At 36.6% G+C, this 19,185-nt stretch overlaps 1 protein-coding gene across 10 annotated transcripts in view; it reads right to left on the bottom strand.

Moving 5' to 3' along the window:
* dnmt3ba (DNA (cytosine-5-)-methyltransferase 3 beta, duplicate a) overlaps positions 1-8,858 on the bottom strand; it is a 29,926-nt gene extending 21,068 nt beyond the window's left edge. For 7 of the 10 annotated variants that reach the window (XM_065246941.1, XM_065246946.1, XM_065246948.1 and 4 more), the window contains exons 1-2: positions 2,423-2,590; positions 21-145 (exon numbers count right to left, since the gene is read on the bottom strand). In XM_065246941.1, the coding sequence (XP_065103013.1) occupies positions 21-144 (124 nt within the window). In that variant the 5' untranslated portion in view covers position 145; positions 2,423-2,590. Of the gene's footprint in view, positions 1-20; positions 146-489; positions 591-2,422; positions 2,591-8,531 lie in introns of those variants that run through there. The other 3 variants (XM_065246944.2, XM_065246942.1, XM_065246945.2) reach the window with 3 other exon arrangements.
* Between the last annotated feature and the right edge of the window lie 10,327 nt (positions 8,859-19,185).

The raw sequence follows: 19,185 nt of genomic DNA, 5'->3' as shown, positions 1-19,185 counted from the left end.
AAACAAGTGTTGTTCAGTACCTGAACGAGACTGCTCCACATGACCAAACTTGGTCTGTAAAGTCCCATTGATCCAGGCCAGAATTTCATAGCGACTGCACTTGTCTTCAGGATTATTAGGGTCCAGATTAACATTGGTAGCCATCCTATGCCAAAAAACAAAATGAAAATTAGAATTTGAGACTTCAGTCTGAATTTCACACAGGGTCACACATGGGGATGTTGTGGTGACAGAATTTTTCCACCGGTTAATCAGCGTGTGGGAGGGGCTTATAATTGTGGATGCAGCCATGCTTTTACTTTTAAATTAGAGGGAATTGTTTAAATGCACCGCTTGCGTACACTGCATTAAATCGCTTATGAATTTGCCAGCAATGCGAGGGCAACAATTCTTTTATTAAAGAGCAACTATGGTCCGATTCACGATTTTACATTTCCTTTGGTGTGTAAGTGTGTATTAGTATGTTAACGATATGCCAAAGGTACATACCCCAAAGTAAACGATGACGCGAGTTATTGTCTCCAACGTAAATCTCTTTTCTTGAACTACAACAAACACACGGATTGTAGGCAACAGTTTACTTCCTGGGCCTGTTGACGTAGACAAGACCAACATTATCATAATTCCTCCTACTTCGGACTCACAGCCTGTAAGTTAACTCCTGTTATTGCATTGTGAGCAAATCTTTTAAACATGGTAAGGAGCGTCACATTTCCAGCTGACGTCAGAGGTATTCAGACCAATCACAAGGTACAGATTAGCTGGCCAATCAGGGACACTTTTCAGACCAATGAGTTTTGTACAAAATTAATGCGTTTGAGGAAGGCATGATATCTGGGGCTACAAAAATCCAGATTCTATTGGGGTAGGGGCTTGTTTGTTTACGTAATTTTAAATATCAGCATTGTCTTTCAGAGATCGTCCACTCCGCCTTTAAGTGCATCGAGAGACATATCAACACATCATATTAATAACACGGTTGGTTTGTTATTTTTCTTACAACAAGATTCCTTGGATATGATTTCTCCATTTCTGTTCACAGTTCATTCTGATATATCTGGAACTAATGATCATTATGAGAGTATTGTGAAATTTCAGAATTAGAGTTTACATTTAAAATCGCCAATTGTCTTAACAAATGATTTATATGAATAATTATATTAGACATTTGAAATATTATTTAAAAAATGTGACACTGAAATCTTTTTTGAAACCTGAACCACTGGCCCAGCTGGGCCAGTATAAAAGATTATTTGCGTTGAGCCCTGCTATTGTTTAAAACTGAAAGCCTTTTGTCTTTGGGTACAAATTGGTGAGCATGAAAGGTCAACGTCAAGTTAATATCATGGGTTAACCATGTTTAACAAAGGTCTGAGCCTGAGATAAATACTTAATATGTTAACAATTTTTTGTCTTTTTTCTCCTGGAGGCCCCCTGGTGGTCCCAGGACAGGACCCCATTTTGAAAACCCCTGTTCTTAGAAATATGGTACTGAGGTGGGCCATGAAAATCTTCATTAAGGGTGTTTGTTCTGACTCTTATTCAGCATTTACTTAATATTATGTTAAATAATCAATTGTAAATCTTCAGTTCAGACCTTCTATTCATTTCCTTTATTGCAAGTGTGCATAAGCATACTGAAAATAACACGCTCACTGCACATGTATAGACACGCCCACAATCGGAAGAACACCAGCATGTTTTGAACAGCATCGAGCTGCTTTCTTCCGCGCCAGTATATCACTCCTCCCCAGTTCGCGTACTACGACACAAAATCTCGCGGGTAATTTTGCCGCGAACGGTGCATGCTTGAAGCAAAGGTTTTACTTTGAGATGTTAAACCGGTGACAATCTGACAGATCGCTTGCAAATAATGTGTGCACGAAAGCTAAACAAATCTATTACAAATACATATGGCATAAACAACAACCCGCTAGCGAGTATAGTTTTAGAATTTCGTGTAGGCTACTGACAGGAAAGCAATATCGTGTTTTGGTGTTTAGGATTGTACAGTACTCTGAAATCTTGTCACTGAAACATGCATTTACTGTATTTTTAAGCGATTTCAGAACAGTTGGATTAACGCTAGCAGAACGGGTTTGTTTCATTTTCCAATGTAAATTTTACGATGCTTTAACCTAAACGTAAATTGTGTAACATGCATCGCAACACGTGTGCCCTTGTTTGCAGATAACTCTAATATAAGTCAAACTTATTTCAGAAACAATGTTCTCGTAATAAGACCGATTGCTTTTGTCAGTCAGTCTTTGTGTCTTTGTAGCTCTAATGGTCGCCACCATGTAGCAAAACTGTATCGGACCATGAAAGATAGCAATGCGGGAAACAATTCTACGACATTAACGTAATTATTCACGTAATCTTCAAAAATAAACACGCTTTTAAAACATTAAGGCTGTCCTACCTCTTTTGTACCTCCGTCCCGAGACCTCGCTCCCCCAGTCCACAAGGTAATCTCCCAAGCCAACCCAGTGTCTTCCCCCAACGTATGCATATTCCTAGCAACGATTGGCCTGCAAAAATGGGAGGTCCTAGGCCAGTTGCTATTCGTAATGATTTCGCAACTGTACGAAATTTCTACAAATAATTTAAAGTAATATATCCAGTGGTTTAATTAACATTAATACTAGCGGTTCGATTTGTGTAAACTTCGAATCATTTTGTTAAATTGTATTATTTATTGTGTGTTCGGTGGTTACCACGTGGTAGCCAATTTTTAAGATTTCGTTTAAATATGCGGCATATTTTATACTTTAACGCGCAAGATTAGCAAATAGCAATAGTGGTTTAGGTATGCTAATGCTTCGAGTTTTAGGGTTACCACAGTTTTCACGCTTAATTTCCTAGACTAAGTCAGTAAATCTAAATATGATATGACACGAATAAATCGTGATCCTAGCGGGGAAGAGTAACCTGCACACTTTATGTGCGTGTCGAAATGTTCAAGCAGTCCCATTTTTATTTTATTTAATATTTTACTGTGCATAGGTGAACACAATTACGGGTGGCTATTTCTTCATTGTCTAAAGCTCACATAGCGCACAAAAACGTGTTTATCTTGTATCGCCAAAATTCTTCTCACGTTCTGAAATTTCACAGGACACAACCGCGTGACGCTAAAATGGCGGGAGACGCGCCGAGAGTTAAACCAACTGAACAGCGTTTCTTTCACGTTAGACACTTAACTTCCTCTTATGAGAAACCGCCGTCGCCATTTTAGAAACCCGTTCCACCTTGTTAAGTGGGCGAGGAAACCATCTGCTGACAGACTCCAAAGCCCTCCATTGTGCTTTTCGCCTACTAACGTTTATAGTGGTAGTAGGCGGTTTTGGACGCAGCGCTCGTTTCAGGCAGCTTAAATTTTCAAAATGCAACTCGATTTTGACGTCAATGCAGATCGCGCAAAACATATTTCCACTCTATCCACCTTATTTTTAACATTAGAGCGGACGCGACATTTGTTAATTTTAATATACCTAGTTTCCTAACGCACAGCGTAAGGTTTAAGTTTGGGGGGGGGGTCGCAATAACCGACTACCTGTACACTATCCCGCCCATTACACGACTGCTTGCAAAATGAGTAAATTACTGGACACGAATAAATATATTTTAAATAATTTAGTTGGTAATCTAAAAGAAATACAGACCTTCTGCAATGTACCATTTCCTAGCGGCTTAAGCCAGTACACGAAGTTCAGACTAGACACTTGATGTTATAATTTCTGAATCTAATGTTAATTATGCATATTTTTGTTTCATTTGTGCAAGTATAAAGTGCACATGTCAATATGATTCGCAGTACCAAGATGAGCCTGTGTGTTAGCTGTTTAAGGCAGTTGTTATCTGAGAATAACAAATATTGGAATGTCGCGGCTGGCCAATCAGAAAGTCACTCTATAGATAAAGTCAAAATGTACCATGTGAGGATGGTTTTGTCGACATTTATCCTAAACAGTTACTACTTCAGAATAAACTAACAAAATAACAGAAGGCAAAGATATATTTTTCCTTTTAAAAGTATTTCCGAATATTTTTGTAAATTGTCAGTCAGGCTTAGCAAATATCAAATTTTGTTGCTCGCTGTTGCAAAGTTGGCAGACAACAGGATGACGTCAAATGCAAAATTTGGCACAGATTTTATAATGTATGCTAGTAGTGTTTGCTAGTAGTTTGACAAACATGAATAACATGCAACACTTCTCCAAATAGAGCTTGCAAAATTTTTTTTTTTTGGCTGTCACAATTGTAAAAAGGAAGTCAATTTAAGTAGGGGCAGTTGTAGCCTAGTGGTTAGAGAGTCGGGCTTATTACTTATTTTATAGTTTTTTTCTGTAAAGACATTTAAAGTCGCAATGAAACTGAAATTAAAAACTGTAATTTGTTTTGGAATATTGTGGTATTTTTTACAAATGACTTATATATGTGCTTCATTATTTTTTTTAAATTCATGTGCCCTCATAATCTTTAATCAAAAACTCATATCTCGTCCCCTCCTCAAAACGACCTCTCTCTCTTTTGGTCACATGGTATGCCAGGTGGGCGGAGTCCGGGAAAAGATCACAGCGATTAGCAATAGACCTTTCTCACAGTAACCGGAAATACATAATCGTCGTGAAAGCGGAGTTCCTGTCAAGCATCAACACACTAGAAAAACATAAACCCGGGCAAGTTTAAAATGGATCAAAGAGTCTACACAACTTCGTTAACGGATTTGCCAAATATTAGATTAGCTGATTTGACACGACTTATGGAGGAAAACTTTTTCCATGAAGAATTTGTCCATAAATTTTTAGGTAAGTAGAGAGCGAGTCTAACTGTTACTGAACTGTTAACTAAAACGACACATAAGCGTGTTCACTTACACATAATGTATGTATAGTAGATGATATAGACTACCTTACTAAAACATTATAGTCTGCTTTGAATGAAGCATTATGGTACCAATTACCTTCAATTACTGCCTATGGTTGTCCAAGTGAACGTCTTGTGTGTAGCAACAATAACGTTAGCCGGATGCTATCATAATCAGTTAACATTTTTGTCTGCTAATGTCTGTGATCGTAAGTTTGTGTGTCGGGGTGAACTAGTTCCAAGAAAAATTGGTAGAGACAGCATTTGATTGCAAGCGGCGACCAGTGAGCCCTAAAATGTAGTCGTCTTTAGTGAACTGTCTGCTGCATACATAAGTGCTCCCCTTTCTTATGGTGAAGTTAGGTCCTTAATCTCGCCGGATAGCCTGAATCCACTTCTGTCTAACTTCACCATCAACAGGGAATTAATGGAACAGATACGGCTTTTTACATTGCCTTGACGGCGGAGGAAGTAGATTTCCGCGACGATTGCGTATTTCCGGTCATAAATACGGAAGTTGTGAGAAAGGTCTATTAGCAACACGACCCAACTTCAAACGAACCAATCAGATCTCGATGGACAAATTCAAATCCAGCCCTGCCTTTATTTCACTTCAGAAGCCGTTTCATTCTGATATACGTCACCACGGGAAAAAAAGGCAATAGCCACTTCCGTTTCATGGTGACTTTAACGTTTAGTGTTCATTTAACTTTGAACAAACTGTTGCCAGTAAATAACATACATTTAAATTTACAGCAAGTTACTGGCAACCAGCTGTCAGTAATACTGTCAATTCTATAGAATTTTTTTTCGCACAAATCTATGTAGTTGGCATTTTCAGTGAAGCATCATCCAGATTTTATCAACCATGGTGAAAATGAAGTGAAAGTGACAAGCTTGTCAAGTATGCAATGCATACTCGACAAGCTTGTCACTTTCACTTCATTTTTATGCAAGAATTTTATCCAAAACTCGCTAACAAGTGAAAAGGCGACTTAAAGCCAACTAAATATGAAGTGTTTTACACTATTGTTAATAATAATAGCATAATTCACTCCATATTTTAGGTAGGCTACCAAGAAGATACACGAGCGATAACAAGATAATAGATAGAACAAGATCAAACATTGAAAACATGGCCGCCGACTGGCATGACTTTCCCTAAAGGGAATTTGGTGGTAAATAAAAGTGAAAGTCCAGCAAACAGTATTTTCAAAAAATAAAAAAATTTTTTTTTATTTTGTCTTTATTATAGATGCTTAAAATATGATTAAACTGAATTCAAGAGTTATCTGTTTTAACACTTCTGCTTTTACTTGAAAACTCTTTCTTTTCTAATTGGAGACTAACTTTTAAAATCATCATTGCAGTCCATGATTTGTTTATACAAATAAGGAAAGTGGACAAACAGGACAGGTGAACCTACACCCATGTAAACATAAGGTCAGGTTTCTATATTGAAAAAATAAGGTTTCTATATTAAAAAAATAAGCATTGGACCAATAAAAATGGACCAACAATACAGTATAGATTTCACCAACAACAAAACTGGACTCTCAGTAAAATTAAAAAGTCACTGGAGTGTGATCTTGGTGACTACACAAAGGCTTTCGTTTTGAAAAGGAAATAGCTTCAGATTGTGATTGCAGTGAGAGGAGGTCCACAGAGTTTAAGAGGTCTTAGGAAATGCCTACGTTTAAGAGGTAACTTCTTTGAATAATGATAGCGCTCCCATTCTCTCACTCACTTGAATAGCCTTAGCAATGGAGATGAGACAAGCCCTCATCTCCAACTGACCCTCACGGAGAAACAACAAAAGAAATGCAGAGAAAGAAAATAAAAGCAGGACCAATAGTAGTCACAAGGGGGTGATCACAAAGGAGAGAAAAAACTAAGTCAGTGTGGTCATGTTTTCATGTTAACTCATGTTTAATTTGTCCAGTGAAACAGGTGAGCGAAGTTAAGCAGATAGTTAGCGATTCCTATCAGGCTTTCCATTCTGAAAAAACAGAGGTCTTTATCTTGCTTCCTGACCCCATCCCCCAGCTGCTTGCTGTTTGAAACTGAAAATAACGGTTTAACAGCAAACTACATTAAACAGACATAAATCTTTCTAATGCATAAATCACAATGTCTTGTTTGGCATGCCGGAGAAGTGAACATTCTACTGAAGTTTGATATATATACCTTTTCTCTTGTGATTACTTATAGTCGTTCTGTGTTAAATGGGATTTGTGAATGACAAAAATGTTCTGCAATGTAAAATTTAATTAAAATCTTGATGACAATTAATGGTCTGCAGTCCACAATTTTATCATCATCAAGATTTTAATTAAGATTCTCTGGATTCTTTTGCATTTTTTGTTATGGCATCTTTCTATGCATTTACAATCAGAGACCTTTAGTTTTGTTTAGAGGAAAACAACACAGTTTTTCAATATTTTACTATGTTCTAACATTTACTTTGACAAATTAATACATACCTATCTGACTGTTACATGAGTAGTTACACGAGTAAGTATGGGGGCACAAAATAAAACTTGTGTTTGGAGCCATAGGAATGAATGAGGCTAGGCTAAATGCTAACACATTCATGAAGCGCTGTACAAAGATTAAAAATGCGCGCATTGAAAAAAGATCTAAGTTGAGGTAAGAACATAGTCAAATATAAAAAACCGGTGGCATTTTCCTTTAATCACTGTACATGCAAAAGAGAATAAAAGAATAAAAAATGCAAAAGTTAATTACATTTTAGTAACTAATAAAATTAATGAAATAACTTCGCAATTAATTTATTCGCAAATGTATAAGGGGGCTTTTAATTTGTATTGTCAGATGATCTGCATGCATCTCAATTATGTTGTTGTCAACAATAAAGTTTGATATGTCATTAATAAGACATCTTAAGACAGTGTTTACCAACCTTTTTCATACGGCACACAACTGTCACAATAAGCATTTACAGACCTGTATTGCAATACATAAATTACTTGAACTGGAATTTTATACTGTATTAAACGTAGTATTTACATTTAATGTGAAACGTGATCTTGTTTTGATGAACACAAATGATATCCTGGCTGGAATTGATGACAGTGACACACGCAGCTGTGACCAACTCAGCAACCTGGTAGCTAGATTTAAGTACTTTTTTAAACACTGTGGCCGTGTTATTTTTCCATGGCACACCAAACAAGTGGTCACGGCACACTAGTGTACCGTGGCAAAGTGGTTAGGAAGCACTGTCTTAAGATATTCTACAATGAAATTATTTTAAAATGGTCATGCACAATGAAACTTTTCAAAGAATTACATTGTAAAACACTAAACAACAAATTGCTTTTTAAAATAGTATTGGATATTATTAATGGCAAAACTTAGAAATTGATTTATTGTAAGAATTGATTGAAAAGTGATTCCTAACAGAAGCATCACACGCTCACCTACGGCAACAAAAGAACCCCACCGCCATATGAGTGACCACCCTGACCTCACTATTGAGATGGTAAATCCTACGTCACTCAATGCAGAGCCATGGCTGGTCTAGTCTAAAGCAGGGTCAAGGGGTTAAGGTATGCTATGTGTTACTTATCAAAGTCCAACTGCCTGAGAGATAGAGAGAGAGAGAGAGAGAGAGAGAGAAAGAGAGATTTGATTCTTACCTGTTTCAGCAGAGTTTACGGTTTGCTTGTGTAACCGCTACAGTACTGTTGCTTGCATCAAAATATAACACATAACCGGTTAGTCAGACTTTAAATCCATTAAAGCAGAAATGACTAGAGCTATGAATTATTGGTGAGGTAGTGAAACAGAAAGTGTATCCTATGCGATAGATAGTGTGTGGCTAATCAGGTTAGTCTAGTTTCGCAAATATTTGCTAGACAGGCACTTGGAAATTGAAATAGTGCTGTGGTGTTTTTATATTGATAAACTGTCACTTTGTGGAGGTAAGTTCATGTAGTTAGTAATGCCCTTAAAATATAAAGGAGGTGTGTTCTAGAAAAAAGACTGAAAAACTGAAAATAAACTGAAGAGGACAAAGGAAAGGAATAAAAGAGGTAAGAGATTGAAGACAGACATGGAAAAGAGAGCAAACAATACTTAGAGGTCATGCCCTGACAGGTGTGATCAAACTCATCACAATCTGCCAGGACAAGAGAACGCGGTTTGGTTTGGATAATGTGAGTGCGCCCTTACAGCCACAGCAGGGTGTTACCATACACTTGTCACAACCAATCAAATGGAGTCCAGCATGTGTTTGTGTCTCCTCGCTGTGAAACTTTTCCAGCCAATCAGCTTGATTGATTCTGGGTTTGACTGACGTGGATGAGGAAGGAACTGCAAAGCATTTGATATAGGGTCAGTGAAGCTAGTTGTCGTGATGTTAACTGCTCTGAAAACTATTATTTAAGGTGACACAACACTCAAAACCCCTCTGTGTTTCTGCATTTATTATTATGAAATCGCACAATTAACTATTGTGTGTGTTTGTGCATACATGTAATAGTACATAAAGCATATTTGGCATATACATCAACAATGAATTTGTCACAAGAACAATTTTTTCGTACACAGGTGCATATTCCTTTTAATTAGTTAATATTTGCTAATGTGTTTTTGAGTATGCAAAAGTACAGCTGTGTCATATGTTACCCTGCCTGTGAAATCCATGTTAAAGTCTCATAATCTGATTTTCTGATCTCATTGATTTCAATGTATAACATGACCTTCTATTTAAAAAAAAAATCAAGGTTATATTTTCACAGAATATTACGATGTGTAAGATGACTTTAACTGGGTTTTCACAGGCAGTGTCACATTGATATTGTGTGGGTTTATGGCAAAGAGGGTCATTCACTCACCAAGGCTTTGTGTAGAGTCATTGTATTATTCTTCTACAGGGCAACCACATGTTGTGAGTATTGTTTGCCGTAACTCAAAGTATATTAAAGGCTCTTTAGAAACTATGCACTCAAACCAGACACACAAAGTAAACAAGTGTTATCTTTGTTTCTGTTTATTAACCTATTTATTATTCTATATATTTATTTTAGTGTTATATCTCTAACACCATGTGGCAGAAAGGTCAGCACAGTTACTTCCTGTCACAAAACAGCTGCTTTAAAATGTGGAGCAAGTGCACAGACTTCCTTGTTAAGCACGACCTCTAGTGGACATGTGTGTTCATAACAATTATTATGAGAAGATCCTCTTTCAGACATTCATATTGTAACATGTAAATTTCGAACCCAGATAAACTGCTTACATTTTCAGGAGTAATTTATGATGGTTTCTTTGCTTGGTCTCTATTGTGCACGAGTCACTGAACCCTTTTGCACCACCACATGCACATATACACACATCTCAAAGGCACTGACCCTGAGTTGCCATGGCAACCCCTGTGCTCTACATTAAGCTTTATTTTAATAAGCAGGCATGCACAGAGACTTATACATGTGCATGTAAAGTCCGTTTAACACAGGCCTGAGTGGGCCTGAGAAATTCAATTCTTGCTATAGTAAAATTAAAAAAAATACTTTAAACTTGTGTGCTACTCAAGAAACTCTATCATCTTTATTCTAGCAATGCCCTCGCAGGTTCAATCTCTAGGAAGCACAGGTGAAGTGTCCTGGTCAAGGGCACAATTGTGATGATTATAGATTCACTCTGAAAAAGAGATAGACAGTGAGATTATAAAAGTTTGTCATTTGTTCAGTCATGTCTCATGGGCCTCAACCTAAGTTAAATTTGCATACACTAAGATAAGATTCACATGAGGTGGGATTTTACGAAAGGTTTTTAGTGTTTTTTGTAAAAAAAACATTTCAATGTCTTGTCAATCATTTTAGTGCCACACTCCTAAATTGAATCAAGGTTTCTAAAGGGTTATTTTTCGGGTTCTTTAAAATCCAGAACCTTCACTGTAAAAAAAATGCAGCATTTTTGTCAAATCAACATATTTTTTTGTTACTTTAACTTATATTAAGTTGCAAAGCCTTGCAAAACTAAGTTGTTTTAACTCCATGCTTATTACACTCTAAAAAGGCCAGGTAATTTTTAACCCAGCATTTGGTCAGAAAGGTATAAACCAACTGTTAGGTTTCATTTTTATTTTTACACTAGGTGTTTGTTCCAGAGTTCATTTTAGTTGCTAGCCAGACCAGTAAACAAGCACTGACCGGAATTTAGCTTCAGGCCAGATGCGTAACCGCGGCAGTGCGCATGCGACTAAAGAAAGGTAAGAACGAAATGTTTCTTTTAATAACATTTGAATGAAAGGCTCTTTGGGGAACCACATTTTTTTTAGCATTGCTGCAAAGAACACTATAAGTACCTTTTAAGAATGCACAAAAGAGTCTTTAACCTTTAACTGTCACTGTCCCACAGGTGGGACGTTTGGTATTAGATATGTAAAAGAATAATTTCTAAACCTACACCAATCTTGACAAACTATCTTGGAAAGCTCTATGAATGTAGTATTTATATTTCAACAGGATTTAAAAAAAAATTACGTAGTAAGAGTTATTTTCTAAAATGTCACTTGCCAACAGGTGGGCCCAACACTCTAAAAAATATTGGGTTGTTTTTAACCCAGGGCTGGGTAACTATAGGACAGAACACTTTTCTGGGTTAAAACGACCCAAATAATGGGTTGTTTTAACCCAACTGCTGGTTTGTTTCAACATGTTGATTAACAGTAACTTTGACAAACCATACTTTGTTGGAAAGCTCTAGGATTGTAGTTTTCATATTTCATGGCCATTTGATGATAGAAATTGTATAGTGACTGTCATTTTGTTAATTGTCACTCATCCCATATGAGTACATATGAATTTTTATATATTCATAATTCTAATATTCTTCAAATTAATCTATGAATCTTCAAGAATCTTGACAACCTATAAATCATTGGAAAGCTCTAAGAATGTAGTTTTCATATTTCAAAACCTTTTTGCTTTAAAAACACTGCAGAGACAGTAATTTATTAACTTATGACAAGATAATGCAGCTAACTGTTGACACCTAGTGGCCTTTGTTGGTAAAACCACTAAAAGTGTGACGGAAACCACATTTTTTGTGATTTTATCTTACAATTTGGTTCAGATCTAGGTGAGACTTCTGTCTTTATTGTTGTTGTGTTTTGGGAGTAAAACATTTTTATTTTTATGATTTTTAAATAAAAATACACACTTTATTGCATTATTTTTATTATTTAAAATACATTTAAACTGGTCTAAATTTTGTATGTAATATTCACAACTTCAAACACATCGCTGCAGAACAATAAAGTGTTTTCTTTAAAAAGAGACCAAGATTTTGCTTTTACACCAAAGAATGCCAGATTTGTTGTTGTTCATGGGGAAGTAAGCATATGTCACAGTTTGTTCACATTTAGGTCTCATCCATTTATGATTTGTTTCAGTGACCCAAGCATGTTCACTTTTTGTTTGCATAAGAAATCACTCTTTTGTGTAATTAAATGCATATTGTGTATACTTAATTAAAGTCTATTTTAATTAACAGCAGTGTGTGCTTAATATATAAATTCATATATTCCCAAACAGAGTGGATCTTTAGATCTATATTTGTCACTAAACTAATATGAGTATGTCGTCAAGACGACAAGGTTGATCCTTAAATAACTCTTTTTAACTTGTTGCTTTAAAAAAAGTATTGCAGAAAAATAAAAAGCCTAATAAAAAAACAACATAAGTCAAAGCAGGAAACATAAAATGTTTGGGTGATACTCTAATTAGCGTGATTATATTTTTTGTTTGTATGTTTTTGACGACAACCCAGAGATTCTGTCAATCAGCCAATCTTCACATACGGTAGGCCTGCCCTCACACATAAACATGCATCTTGAGGCTATAGTGGATTAGAAATGCACACAGGTGTGTTTTTATGTAATAAAAGAGTTCAAGCCTGTCCCATTAGCTGAGATCGTCCTCCTTCTCCATCTTCCATCTCTGCTTCTCCCCCTTTTCACTGCTCATTTCCTGTTACTTGGTTACCGGTTGCCTCGAACTGCTTGGGCCAATTGCGTTGCCATGGTGACTATGCCCATTCTGTCGTTTCCCAACAGCCTCTTGGCTGTCCTGTCCTGACATTTCCCACTGCCCCCCAGCCTGACTGCCCAGGTCCTGGCCCACCCTACGCTGATATCCCATGAGGTCTGTGTGTGTTCGTGTCATTGCACTTCTTCAGTTTTCTCTGTACAACAAACAGATCGACCACCTACCACCTGTAAAACCAATTTAATGCCTTCTAAAGAATTCATGCATTTTCTGTATGAGTTAAAGAGACACAGATTGAAAGACAAATATTAAATTCACATTTATTGCTGCTACAGAAAAACAATAATGCAATATTAAGACCAATGTTTGATTCTTGGTTGTGGAGAACTCACCCAAATACCCGATTCAGTTTATTCAAATTACCTGAAATGTGCACCCTAAAAAAATCCTGGGTTATTTTCAACCCATTGTTGAGTCAAAAAGGGACAAACCCAACCCACTGGGTTGTAATTTAAAATGGTGGATTGTTTTAACACATTAAATATAAAAATGTTTGGGCTTATTTAATTTCTTACCCAACACTGGATTGAAATAAATCCAGCAATTTTACTGTTGGGGGTTTGCGAGAACCCATATCGCAAAACACTGATTTAAGTCACATTATTCTGAATATTTTGTAGTGTACTCTTCAGAATAGAAACCTACATATAAACACAAACAGTCCACTTTCTGATGGATTGCATGCAGAATACATATTAATACATGAAAATAATGTGTCATCTCCATTATTCTGTAGTGTAGTGTAAAATAAATATGAATGAACGGATTGCACATCTCTATTTTTATACAGCTTTGAAACAAAAGCTTTAAAAGACTTCATTGTGTCAGGTTAAATGATAAGAGTTCAGTTCCAAGGGTGAACTTAAGGGGGCAGCAGTGAATAGATCACAGTCAACTCATCAGCCATCAAAATGGCAATATTAATACTATTCGTCAGCATTTGAGCTTCATCTGATTCAGCACTTCCCACACAGTCTGTCTCAATCTCTCTGTTTTTACCCTTCATTCACTCCTCTTTTAGTTTTTAGGTCCCTTTAGATAAGTAAAAGATTATTTAAGATGAGGCGTCAGATATGATAAACAACAGAGAAAGTCCATAAGCCTTTTTCTTATAAAGTCTCAAATGCATTCACACATACACACACACTTACATACAAAGTCAGACATCCCACAAAAGACCCAGAGGATGAGCTTGACACTAATCACTACAGTTTGAGTGCAAGACTTTCTACCATAGGGCTCTGATGAGTCATGTGACCCTCTAAGAAACCTGAAAGGGGGAGAGATTGCCTTTTCGTGGCTTCCTTCCCTCCTCCAGTCCGAAATGACAGAGTGTGGAGACGATGGCTGAATGTTCATCATTGTCCTCCTTTGATGAGGAAAAAAAGATTATTAAGGGCTGGGGTGTGAAGGGGGTGGGTTAATTATGAAGCGAGAGGCTTATTAACAATGTGAAATGATAAACCCCCTTCTTGCACAAATACACACGCATTTACACCCCCCACCCCATCATGGCACCAGCTGATCCTGATGTAATTCAGGCCATGGGGTGTTCCGGCACCAATCAAAGGGGCAAAGGTCAACAGTGTCAAAAGGTCTTAAAATGAGACAGACCTAATGTAACAGACACTGCACTAGTGTGTGGGAGCATATGTGTATGCGTTCAGAAAACACTCAAACATGCCTATATAGTAAGAACATTCACTGTTATATTTGCAATTGAATTCTACCTTCGCACAGAGATGGATAGGCCTACTCCAGAAAGGCGCTGTCGAATTTCAAAGAGAGCAACTCAAAGGGAGAGCGAGGCAGAGAGGGGTAATGGATAACAGAGGAGTAGAGCTCTTAAAAGAGAAAAATCAAGAAAAGGGAGGGAAAGATTAAAAGAGGAAAAGTCGCTGTCTTTTCCTAAGCTAAGTTCGAAGCTAATGCGCAGCTTTAGTTACACCCACCCTGAGCTGGCAAATATAAGCAGCAGAGTGCACACGTACACACACAAATACAAAACACCAGCCTCCTCTGCACTGGCAGAGTAATCCCCTCTCCTCCATTCACTTCTGCACACACATGCTCTCAATGGGAGTGAGATACATTCTTTGTTGCTGTAACAGACACCTGGCACCAGGCCCGGTACTAGGCTTGCTGGACTGGGGGGGCAGTCAGGATTTTTGGGTGGGCAGCCATTTCTCGACTAAAATGATTCATACACTAAAATTATGGATGTTTCAATCCAATATTACTTTGCATGTCTTATAATAAAAGGCCATTTATATGTCATTTTGCACGTTCACATTTTAAAAGTACATGCAATTAGATTAATGATTTATAATGTTATAATGATTACACTAGTTTGACACATTTAGTCACAGTTAGTGAAATCAGGCAAGCAGGTGATATAAATATAAAGCTGTACATATAGCTATATTTTATTAATGTTTACACTGCATTTAATCTATTATTTTACTTATAGATAAATTAAAGCCATTCTTATACCTACCCTACCCAACATATGCCTTTATTCTAAATAAACACTTGTTAGGAACTTTATTTCCACTTCTCAAACATTTTCTTCATGTAAAATAATGTATTTTCAATGTGATAAGCTGTATTGTCATTAATTCCTGACCCTATCATTGCTGCTGCAGCAACCTCAAATATCACAACAAAGCTTTAAATAATATATTGTTGCATCATGTCAAATTCGTCAAAGGTTATCCTGTTTGCCTATAACAGCACCAGACAAAAGCACAAGCCCTAAAATACTGTAAGTGTGATTTGCGACGAGACCAAAGATAAGTCAAACTGCTTTGTTTGTAACACAGCAAATTAGATATTATAATACAACGCAACATTATAAAATACAACGTTTTACCTTACGATGACCTTGCGGAGTGAAAGCTCCTCCTGAACTTAAAAGTCTGTAGATTTTTGCGTGTGAAGTTTTTCTCAAACGCGAGCTGAATGAGCTGATGAATGACGACGACAAAACCGCTAAAATTTGAATTTAAAACTGCACGCGATGCTCAGCTGTTACAATACTGTATATTTACTGTATAACCATCTTATATCATTTATATCTACTATATAGTATGCCACAACCAAACTGCATATTCTAATTTTAATAAACAGAACTACGTCTAAAACAAACACATTAAATGCTGCTGGAGACTTGCCATTGGCTGTTGTATTTGCATGAATAAATAATGAGGTGAGTCTAAGAAAGGATAAGGGGCTATTTTGGGCATGTTTTACTATAAAAAAGTTTTAATTTAATATGTGTTGAGTTATTACGTTTATGTAATACTAAATTGCATTGTTTTTGATATATATTTTAAAGATGCGTTTTTTTTTAGTTACCGTCATAGAGAACAGTAGTGCTTTTCCTGTGACTTAAATACTGCTGGAAAAGCCTCCAAGGTTTGTATAAGCTAATCAGACGTTAGTGGGCGGGAGCTGTAAACGCTAGCGCTTGCCTAAAGAAGGTGTTTTTTGTGTAAAGAGACTCCGTTATTTTAAGGTTGGCTGGACATTTTTGGGGGGGCACAAGGAAAATCTGGGGGGGCAATGCCCCCCCAGCCCCCCTGTAGACCCGGCCCTGCCTGGCACGCTGTAGGCATATGCTGGTGATGCACCACGTTGGTGGCCAGAGTGAAGAAGCATAAAATGTTTCACAGGACCGTAAACACATAGACACACATGTACAAAGACAAAATAGGAGCACTTCTTTTCAGTGGCGGTGTGTTTAATCATACCCAGAGGGCATGATGTAGAAATGTTGGGGTAAGCTCTGCTTAGAGACGTCCAGCCTGCTAGCGATTAGTTCTTGAGAGCTGATCTGCTAACTTACAAATAATGCTTAGGCCCGAAACAGACCAATCACCATCCGGACCTGACAATCAGACGTCTCTGTACAGAGTAAAGTCAAAATGATGAAACTAAGAGAAATGCAATCCTATTGGGTGCACATAATTTTTTTTAAACGTGTACCTCCAGAGGTATGCTCCAGAGTAGATTTACAGAGGTACATAAGTATAGCCTAAGAATTTTTTTTGTTTGTTGAGATTTTCTGTTTTTTATCCTGCATAACATAAATAACATTCTGTGAATATATCCTTGATATCTTTATATATAATGAGAAAATTTGAAATCAGCGTTTTAATTCATACTTTGGTGTTCCTAAACTCATAATTAGATTAATGGAGACTGTAGCCTAGATTTCACAAACAGGGTCACATAAAGTAATTTATTAAAGAAAACACACAATATAGTCATATATATTCTTCTTCCGTGGATGTGTAATTTTTCTACAAATATATTTATGTGACATACCACCCCTACCAGGTAATTGTTATTATATGCAAGATTACATACATTGCAGAAGTTCTATTCTATTTTTAGTTGGACTATTTTTAGCAAAACACCCATACGTTAAGGGTCATTTTCATACTAAATTACTTTCCATTTCATAATTAGCTTGTTATTGTTCTCAATTAGCTAACATTAAATTCTTTTTTAATGGTAAATCAAGGAAAGTGTTTGAAAGCTCAAGTAATTACTTTAATATGTGCTCACACACTGCTATTTTAAAATTGTTTATCACCTTACATACAGTAGGCTCTTGCTTCTGACTTCAAAACCAATAAAAATCACTCTCAAACACCTCTGCACAATTTCTCTTTACTGTCAAACCATAAAAATGATAAATGAAAGAAACACTCATAATGAATTACAGAAAACAGTTTAAAGGCATAATTCACCTCAGAATGAAAATTCTGTTGTTACTCACACTTATATTGTTCTAAACCTGTTGAAGTTTCTTTATTCTGTTGAACAAAAAGGAAGATATTTTGATAAATGACGGTAAGCACAAGACAGTACTTCCATAGTAAACAAAAACATACTATCGAAGTAAATGGGTACCATCAACGGTGCAGTTACTATTACATGAGGGTGAGTAAATGGTGACAGAATTTTCATTTTTAGGTGAACTATTTCTTAAACCCTGATTGCAAATGCAAACTTTATCTTTTGTGGAAAACAGAAAATGATAAAATCACTGTCATTGAGGTTACTAAATTAAAGAACTGATTCAAACACATCTTCCCCCAAAATAAATTTAATCTAAATTTATCCTTGCATTGAGATGTTAATTGCTTTCTTAATATCTTTGCTAACTAAGGGGCGGGGGGCATCTGGGAAAGATATGCAGCCTGCTGCCAATCAAGAGGTGAGCTTTGTGCTGTCCGTCAAACAGTTTATTGCCACTTACAAATCAATCCAGTATGCTGCTGGGGGAAATTAACATGACATTTAAACAAACGGAAATGCCACTTTAAGACTGGGAGAATATCAAAGGCACACATTCCGGTCAGCTTCAACCATACATGTAGGAGAAATACGAAAAAAGAATTCTAGAGCTCATGGAAAAATTCCAGATGCAGAAAAACATTTTACAGCTGTGAACAGGTTCCAGGACTGAGAGAAGATTCTGGAGCTGTAAGAGTGAAGTGAGGCAATGCAGTCTGGATGGGGCAGATACAGGCGGCCTGTTCTGCTTCTTCAGCTGCTGGAGCTGAGCTGCTGTCATAGCAACAGCAGCCGACATCACCAGCAGTCCCAGCATGGTCCTCGACACAGCCCCGGAGCACTCGCACAACTGACAAAAGAAGAGATCATGCTCACATACCAGCAGTCACACTGTATATGGACACACACACAATATAACCAATTTGAGCACATACCCTGTTACAGAATGTGTTAGAAACTAGCAGGCCATATAATAACATAACGTGAATAAGACTAAACATCTTGAAGCATTAGCAACAACAGTAAGAGTCTGCAAGGTTTTATATAAAAATATTTTTGATGCTGGTAAATTTGTTAGAAAGACAAAAACTGCAATATTTGTCATTATATTAAAATATCACAAAACATGACACTGTTCAGTTCCTTTTAACCTTTTCAGTTCTTTTAAAAGTTCATTAGTTTTGGTGCATTTTTGTATTAATGCAAAAAAGACGATTGTGGATTGTTATTATTATTATTATTATTATTTAATAAGCATTATTTATTTATTTTATTAAAAAAATAGTGCGGGTTTTTTTTTCATTGCAGGTATGTTTTTACAAACTTGGATAGATTTTTTTTCGATGCACAAAATGTTTAACAAACTTAGATTAAAAGAAATATCGCCGATTACTCTTATTTGTGTTTGTAAAATTGTTTTAATATAATTGTA

This window comes from Paramisgurnus dabryanus, chromosome 11 (assembly GCF_030506205.2).
Source record: "Paramisgurnus dabryanus chromosome 11, PD_genome_1.1, whole genome shotgun sequence".
Lineage (NCBI taxonomy): Eukaryota > Metazoa > Chordata > Actinopteri > Cypriniformes > Cobitidae > Paramisgurnus > Paramisgurnus dabryanus.
The sequence above is the reverse complement of the archived record's forward strand: the minus strand, read 5'-3'. Positions and strand labels throughout refer to the sequence as shown.